The sequence below is a fragment of the Mus caroli genome, chromosome 6 (assembly GCF_900094665.2).
Source record: "Mus caroli chromosome 6, CAROLI_EIJ_v1.1, whole genome shotgun sequence".
Classification (NCBI taxonomy): Eukaryota; Metazoa; Chordata; class Mammalia; order Rodentia; family Muridae; genus Mus; species Mus caroli.
Genome location: NC_034575.1, coordinates 61,541,948 through 61,551,196, shown reverse-complemented (window position 1 = coordinate 61,551,196; position 9,249 = coordinate 61,541,948). Strand labels below are relative to the sequence as shown.

General features: G+C 39.5%; 1 protein-coding gene across 1 annotated transcript in view; it reads left to right on the top strand.

The window, feature by feature from the left end:
* Positions 1–4,144, top strand: part of Il12rb2 (interleukin 12 receptor subunit beta 2) — an 80,960-nt gene extending 76,816 nt beyond the window's left edge. Inside the window, exons 15-16 of the mRNA XM_021165342.2 lie at positions 911–1,010; positions 3,402–4,144. Coding sequence (XP_021021001.1) covers positions 911–1,010; positions 3,402–3,935 — 634 coding nt within the window. The 3' untranslated portion in view covers positions 3,936–4,144. The remainder of the gene's footprint in view (positions 1–910; positions 1,011–3,401) is intronic.
* The last annotated feature ends 5,105 nt before the right edge of the window (positions 4,145–9,249 follow it).

Sequence of the window (9,249 nt, the reverse complement as noted above, 5' to 3'; positions counted from 1 at the left end):
ACTACCCACCATTGCCAGATAGCAAATCCACCTAACACAGTGGTCCTCAGCCGACCACTACCCACCATTGCCAGATAGCAAATCCACCTAACACACTGGTCCTCAGCTATGGGTCACAGGCCCTGGGGGAAAGGTGTTGAATGGCCCTTTCACAGTGGCTGCATGTCAGATATCCCGCATATCTGATACTTACATCATTCATAACAGCACAAAATTACAGTTATGATGTAGCAACAAGATAATTTCATGGATTGGGGTAATTACAACATAAAGAACTGTATTAAAGGGTGGCAGCATTAGGAAGGTTGAGAACCAGGACCTAACCTTTCTCATCAAGGTTTATCAGTCTTTGAACAATACTTTATATCGGTTTAAATAATGTGCATTTATAAGTTTCTTGAATTTTTCCTCATCACATTAAAAGACCTATCTTTATGTTACTGTTAACAGTATAACTACTGTAAACAGATATTTCTCTAGAATACCTTTTTCATAGCATTTTAAACATTATATTTAAGTTATACTCTTATCCTACTTAAACCTTCATTGTAACAATTTTACCACAAACTGTAAATATTTTTATTATCTCATTAGTAAGATCCCCAAGCCTATGAACAATGCCTTCCAGCATGTGCCACTCTACTGGTCACATGTTTAATGCTATTTGCTGAATTAATACATGGCTAGATAGTGACAAACCGCTAAAACTTAAATGAAAACAAATTTTGTTTTTAGATTATTTAGCAAATTCTAAGTGGCCGCAGCATGTCACCAATCCAAGGAAGCCCTTTAGATAATGTTTCTTTTGCTTTCTGAACAAACGATTCTTCTCCCATGAATTAACTGCCCTGACTGTGCACCGGTCTTTGTATACATATTTAACTAAATGTCACTGTTTTCTTATCTGTAGGGCATTTACTCTCCTTTCTACTCTCAAACCTCAATGGTATAGCAGAACCATCCCAGATCCAGCAAATAGCACTTGGGTAAAGAAGTATCCCATTCTGGAGGTAAGGTACAAATCACATTGGCAGCCAGTATAATGCTACTGATGAACACAGCTAAGGTACGCCCACCCCCACCCCAGGCAGGAATGAAATTCTATGGGTGAGCTGAGTTGATAAGGAGCCATCATGAGAACTTCTGAAGCCCATGAACACAAAACCCACCAGGCTTTATTCTCCCATAAGCTTCCATGTTCTTCCTCACTCCAACTTATTTCAAAGAGAAAGCAAGTGGGTTTTGCCAATCAGACCGGTCCTCAGATAACTGATCCAAAGTCAGGGTAACTGAAGTTAACTTTCCAAATCCTGCTGAAGCACAGAACAGAGAAGTACAAACAATTGGTTTTGGGTTTTGTGGGAAGCCATTATGTAAAGCTTTATGGAAGTGCTGGCTCAGCAGACAAGAGAATCTTTCCTGATGCTGAAGACTGAAAATTTTCTTCAAGATTCTTCTCTTGAATTATTTCCTTAAACCAGAAGCCAGTGATCCAGCCTCTACTTAAAGGATCTGATCCTAGACATCTCTGCTTTAGAAATGCAGTGTTTTTGCCATTGGGTCTGAAGGGTCCTGCCTGTTGCTTACTGTGTGTGTGTGTGTGTGTGTGTTGGGTAACTTGTCCAAGTTATCTAAACACCAAGCACCATCATATTGCATACTACAGCAAGAATTGAACTTTACTCTGTAGGTCTGGTTGGCCTCAAAATCATGAGATCCCAAATGCCTCAGACTCCCAATGCTTGGAATCCATTTCTTTTCAGTTTTCATTTCCTTCCCAAGAATAACCATACTTGAAGACTTCTATTAAGGGATTTTTGTTTAGGTAACAAGAGCAAGAATAGCAACAATGACACAATGGTCAAAAGACACAACGGAAAGCCACAAAGCTTTAATAAATGCCTTGCTGGTGTGGATTCAAGTACCAGGATTTGAACCAACTGAGCTGAACATTAGAATGTTTTAGGTTTAGAAGCCTAAATCACAGTGGGAGCCAGCTCTCTCCTAGGTGAAAGCACTGCCCTTCATACTATAAGCATGAACTCTGATTGGGAAAGAGAGACAAAGAGACAAGCCCTGATAAATGCTAAGATGCCCAAAGGTTTTGACAGTAGAGTAACAGAAACTGTCATATAAACACATGCCAAAAGTCACATGGCAGAAGTACATTCACCACAATATAAGTACAAGTAAAACATGCATGAAGACACCTATATGTGCTTAAAGGGTTTTTTAACCATGTCTAAGTGTATGTGGTGGTAGTGGTGGTGATATAATCTCTGTAATAGGGAGGTCAAAGCAGGAGTACCAGTGTGTGTGTGTGTCTGTCTGTCTCTCTCTCTACACACACACACACACACATTATAACAATTGCTTAATGTAGTGATCCTGGGTATGAGGGAGATCGCCCTTACAGAAGCCAGCCAAATACAAACATTATTACGGTGGCTACCTCTGAACAGAAGTTGAGAATAGGAACCCTTTTCATCTTTATTGCATATTCTTTTTGACCTCTTAACTATGTACTTGTATTACTTTGTACAAATAATCAGAGAATTGCGGGGGGAGGGGGGGATCTGTTTCTTATATGGGCTGGAGAGAGACAGGGTTTCTCTGTGTAGCCCTGGCACGCACTCTGTAGACCAGGCTGTCAAAATCTGCCTGCCTCTGCCTCCCTAGTGCTGGGATTAAAGGCATGCGCCACCACACCTGGCTTTCAAGTGATCTTTCTTAATTGCCAAATCTGACATGTCTCCTTACCTGAAACCATGTAAGTCCATGAAAGCCTAAGCCCCTTAGCATATCCCCAAAGTACGATCAAGATGATATGATGCCTTTAATCACATTTTTAATCCTAGTACACAGGAGGTAGAGATCCAAGCTAGCCAGGGCTACATAGCAATGATGTGGTCTTTAATAAAAGTGCTTCATGAGTAGCCTTTCCCATTTCTAAATCCTTTTTTCTTTTCTAGTACTAACAGGGTTAGGAGTGTGATCCAGTTAGTGTAAAGCATATGCCTTATCCTACACAAACCTGAGTTTGATTCTCAGCAAAAGGGTAATGGGCAACAAACCAGAAGGCTTAGTACACCAATTTCCCTCACCCTCCAATACTCCATCCTCTCCAGGCTGCCCTAAGCTTTTTCTTTCTGCCTTTCCTACTAGGAGGGAGGAAAAAAATAATAATAATAATAAAAAGCAAGTGGCCTGAGGCTGAGCAATGAATCTGTCCTTGGCTGGAGAATGGCAGTGATAGGGTAGGAGATGGGGATGGGAGTGAATCTGACTCTGGCCCCTCAAGGCCCATAGTTTCTCACCAGGCTGAAGCAGGGCAGCAGGGTGAGGTTCTGGAAACCAGGAGAAATGGGCCAAAGTAACCTACACATCTACTCCTCTCACAGGAAAAGATCCAGCTACCTACGGATAATCTCCTGATGGCATGGCCCACTCCTGAAGAGCCTGAGCCCCTGATCATCAATGAAGTTCTCTACCAAATGATCCCAGTTGTCAGACAACCATATTACTTCAAAAGAGGCCAAGGATTCCAAGGTTACTCTACCTCCAAGGAAGACACAATGTATATTGCCAATCCACAAGCTACAGGAACTCTCACAGCTGAGACCAGACAACTAGTGAACCTATACAAGGTGCTAGAAAGCAGGGACCCGGACTCTAAACTGGGCAACCTGACCAGCCCCTTGACAGTCACCCCAGTGAACTACCTTCCTAGCCATGAAGGCTATTTACCCTCCAACATAGAAGATCTGTCACCACATGAGGCTGACCCAACTGATTCTTTAGACCTGGAGCATCAACATATTTCTCTTTCCATTTTTTCATCAAGTTCTCTCCGCCCACTCATCTTCGGTGGTGAGCGGCTGACTCTAGATCGGTTAAAGATGGGCTATGACTCCCTCATGAGCAATGAGGCTTGATACTAGAAAGCCAATGTACCTCATTTTATCTGCCCAGTTCCTACTCCAAAGCACACCATCTATGGTAGTTTCAGGCCTGTGACAGTGCAGACAAGCCAGCTGTCTCTGGATTAAATTAGCTTCACCATAGGGACTTAAGTCTTATGGATAAGGTGGCAATACACCAACACTGATAATCATATAGATGGGGCCCCAAGATAGTTATACTCATCGTTCTCTTCTCTCTCTCTCTCTCTCTCACACACACACAGTTTCACATCTGTCATTATCAGTTTGATGGAAAATTGCCTCTGTGCTTACTCCTTTTAACTCGTTATATCATGTGCTGCCTTCAACACGACTTCGCTCTGGTCAGTTTTAGTTTTAGTCTGAATTGCTTTTCTATTGTAGGAAAGAAGGAAGGTCTTTTCTGAACTCTTAAATGAAAATGTTTTGTTGTAGACTTGAGAAGTTCTGTTCTCAAGTAAAACATTTCATAAGAAGCACAAACCCATACCTTGCTGCTGTTTCTTCCTAACTATGGCCTGACTTAGCATACTCTCCTATCATACCACTGATAATGTCCAGTGCCACTTGAAAGGTTCAAGACAGTTTTTTTCTTAAAATATCAACCCTCGTCATCTCCAACCCATCCTCTCCATTAACACTACTTTTCTGTTTGGTGTTTTCATTTAACAAAGTATCTATTGAAAATCTGTACTTCCTTTTCTAGTAACAAATTAGCAATGTGCCCATATAACCCAGTCCTATAAACTGGTCTTTGTTTACCAAACTTCCTATGCACCTCTAGAAATTGAAGCTATCAGTTTGCACATAAACATTCTTAGTCGACTGCCATTATAAGGCTACCTTTTCTTGGGCCAATTCACTAGCAATGTCATGAATTGATGTATTCTTGATGGATTTTCTCTTCCCTCAAAGCTTTACCTAGATATTTAATTCTCAACTCATTAAACTCATTTAAAGACCTATATAAGGCCGAAAGCCTCTTCCATACTTTCTCTCATAAGATTCTCTTATCCCTTAGTATTATACTACAACCAACTTGGCAAGGGCTTCCCAGTACAGTGCCTGGTCATGTCACCTGTCATCTCTGTTCGGCTGTCCTGCTTCCCAACCTCTACTCTAGCATAACCTTTATCAGAACCACTGAGACATTAACACGTTGGGAGTGGGAGGACATACTTTTAATGTACATTAAGAATTTGCCTGATAGCTGTCTCAATGAATGTCAGAGGACTGTGTAACTTTTCCTTACCATTCCAAGTAATTTCTGAATTTTTTCTTACAAAACATCTTCCCTTGATCCCCAGATAAAACTCCAAATAAAGTTCCAAGTCTTTCATTCCTTGGTATTTTTCAACTCTAAAATACATTCCACCAACTTACCTCTACTTTTTAATTAATAAAATTCCACAATTCTCTGGAGGCTAAACACCAGTGTATACCACACCAAAGGGATTCATGGGAATCTCCCTGATTTTTTTTATTAGTATGAAGAAGGGAGGATCCAGAGCATAGTTAGGCAAGCACTTCACTGAGCTTTGTCCAGACTTCAAATTTAGGTGGATACTCAAAACTGCTTTGAAAATGTCCCTTTCCAGAGGCAGATTCTTTTCTAGTTCTATCTGCAGGCAAGTGGAGTATTTAACTCCATCTCCCATGCATTCTCCCCTTAGTCCTAGACCCACCACCACTTTTTAGTTACAACCACAGGCTGCCCATGTCCTGGAGCAAGGAGGAAGAGAAATGCCTGTGCTTCTTTCTCACTAGGATCTGTGTGTAGGAGTCACCTGAAAGTTACCTACCATTCTGATATCAAAGATGAAGCCCTCCAAAGATTTTACTTTTCCATCTACCCTACAGGACTCATGTTCACTTTGTGCTTCTTATGAAATGTTTTACTTGAGAACATAGAACTTCTCAAGTCTACAACAAAACATTTTCATTTAAGAGTTCAGAAAAGACCTTCCTTCTTTCCTACAATAGAAAAGCAATTCAGACTAAAACTAAAACTGCCCAGTGATATAGCACATTAAAAACTCAAAGCCTACCACATACAAGAACTTGGGTTGGACTCCCCAGAAGCAGAGAACAAGGCGGCATTTGCAATTTGAGTAATGGAAAGAATCAAGTTGAAATATATAGCTTATACCAAAATAATAATAAAAACTATAAAACAGAGAAAGTAGGTTCCTTAACTGGGCCCTCATACAAATAAAGATAACTAAGTCTGCACTTCAATGACACAAAGTATATGTATCCATTAAGCGTGGTCAACTGTAAAGAAATGAAAACCAAATACTATTTAAATATTTTGAGCAGCTAGCAAAGATTACAAAGCATGGTAGCCAGTATTAATTAGAGAATACTAAGATTAATTAGTAGATGGATTCTGAAGGGCAGCTAGACAAATATTCAATAAAGTGATAACCACCAATTCAATTCTCAACAGGTAACAGCAGCTTACTATCCTAAGAACATGTGATTTCCCAGCAGTAAGTCACAATGGTGGCCCTCTGAAGACAAATACTATCTGTACAATGAAAATCCTAACTAGAGTTCAAGGAATTGGACTGCATTACCTTGCTAAGCTGTCCTGTGCCACGTTTCTGTAATGTTCGTTACGTTAGTGATGGTGAGGATAAGACCCATGCTAGAGCTACAGGTTTAGCTTTTCACACTGATACCTAACTTAACAGCTGAGTGGTTTAGAGCAATTGCTCTTGCAACAAATAGTTTCTACTCCCAACATGTTGATTAACTCCAGTTCCACATCTGGTACCCAATTCTGGCCTCCATGGTCATGGCATGCAAGCAGTGCACATACTTAAACAAGTTTTACACTGGCTCAAAACTTACTGTTAAATCTAGGGGCCAGGTTATGCAATCCAATGCCTCCACCTTCTGCATTTAAGTGAGAGGGCCATACAAGTCCATTGGACCTGTATGAGCAGGTGAAAAGATAAAATGGTACCAACTTCTGCATGTTTGCTTTTTATTGGTATGATAAAACATCATGACCAAAAGCAAGATGGAGCACAAAGGATTTATTTCGTTTACATACTCCAATCACAGACCATCACCAAAGGAAGCCAGGGCAAGAACTGAAACAAAGACCACAGAGGAACAGTTTACTGGCCTGCTCTCTCATCTTCCACCTTCCAAAGCCAACCCGTTGGGCTTTGAAGCAACAGGAAATATTCCCCATCTGGTACCAAGTTGTGTCCTAGTTTGCTTTTTCTGGCTGTGATAAGAGTCTGACCAAATGCAGCCCTGACAGCACAACTATTTATACATTCTAATCACTGAAAGAAATCAGAAAAAGAACTTGAAAGCAGGAAGCAAAAGACCATGCTGTTCTGTGGTTTGTTTACCTTGCTTTTTAGAAGAAATAAACTCAACCCCAGGATACAGGAGTGGCACCTCTGCAAGTTGGACCTTTTCACATCAATCATAAACCAAGAAATTATCACAACAGAAATGGGTACAGGCCAATCTAATATAAGCAATTCCCCAATTTTGCTCCCTTCCTAGACAACTGTGCTAAATTCACGAAAGACCTACATTTCACTGATAAATCTTTCGAGGTGCAGAGATCTGGTTTTAAGATAGGGTGATGCTATTTAACAAGACTTCAGATTATAACCCTTAAATTCAGCCTCAAGTACCACCAAGCCTAGCGGTGCCCTTTAAACACTATGTGAGAATAAACTTTCACCTCATAATTCTACCCAAATTAATATACTTTGAAGAATGCATAAATTACTTAAGCCAAAATAAGATGTCTTAATTTTGTGCCATGAATAAGTTATTGAAAGTTCTATCTTCATTATACAGTATACTTAGTGGGTATGTTTTCAGAAAAAGGGTACAGAGTGATTCTCATTAACTTCTCAAACCCTGAAATTCAAGAATATTTTCACTAGTTTAAAAACACTATAAAAAGTCTAGTGCAGTGGCTCCTACTTTTAATCCCAGCACTCATGAGCTAGAGGCTAGCCTAGTCGTGGTCTATATAACAAAAGTTCTCAGCCAGTAAGAAACATACTGGAACTCTATTTACTTAAATATCAGACTTAATCATCCCTTTCACTAAGGCCTATCACTATTAATGGAAAGTTAATCTAGATTCTTTATGAGATACATGGAGGCAGGCTAGGCTTATCACTACTAATAAAAAATTTAATCTAGACTTTTTTTTAAATATAGTTACCAAGTCTCACTTTCTTTTGAAAGTGTGAGGTACATACATTCTTACCTTACTGCTAAGAATATGGATTCACCTTTCAATCTCCCATGCTGACACCCAGGTCTCCCACACAGCAAAAGTTGTCTAACTTTATGTTAGATGTTAGCACCCAAGTAAACCATGAATACATAAGGAATATACTTAAAAGGTATATAAAATCAAGTTGAAACTACCAGACATTCTGGAATTCAGGAAAAATATGGGAAAAAAGCTGCCAGACATGGTAATGCCCATCTGTAACCCTCTCAGAAAAACCAAAGCTGTAGACATCCAGTTTCAAACCAGCTTGCAATACTGACCAATATACTGTCATGGAAACATATACTTGTTTATGTAGCAATAGGAGAGACCATACATCATCTTGAACATATTTATGGAACTCATTACTAAATTACTGAATTACTAAGAGCTCCATCTCTTCAACACAAAACAACAAAACTACCTCCCTTAGTACTCACTCCTATAGTACTCACTGGCTAGAAGCATACTTAATCCCTAACACTACTCTTGTCAAATTAACCTGGACCACTTTAGTTCTGTGTATGAAAATAAAATTAATATTAAACATTAGCACTAAATTTTAGAAATGACAACTGCAACCACAAGCCAAGTAATGCAGTGCAAACTAATTTAAGCTAAAATATCTTGTTTAATATTAGCAAATTCAGGGGCTGGAATTATAATTCCAGTTCTAAGTAATCATTGTCCTCTTCTGAACTTAATGGGATAACAAAGACAGTACACACACTAAAATTTTAAAAAATAAAACTACTAGATACTGTCTCTTACTTTTTGACTATGGACAAATGGCTACCTGATAGACACCTCACTTTAAAGTGACAGGACTGCTTTAAGAGTAGCAGGATTTAATGCATATAGAGGTAAATAAATCTTTATTTTAAAGGAGCTCTTAAATCAGGACATAGCTAGCAAAACCTACTTACACTTCAGCAGTCACTTATCCCACGAAAACCCAACAATTGAAGTGGAAGAATGTCTGATGACAGAACATGTGTCCAGGACACACAAATCCCTAGCATTTCAAATCAGCCAAAAAAAAAA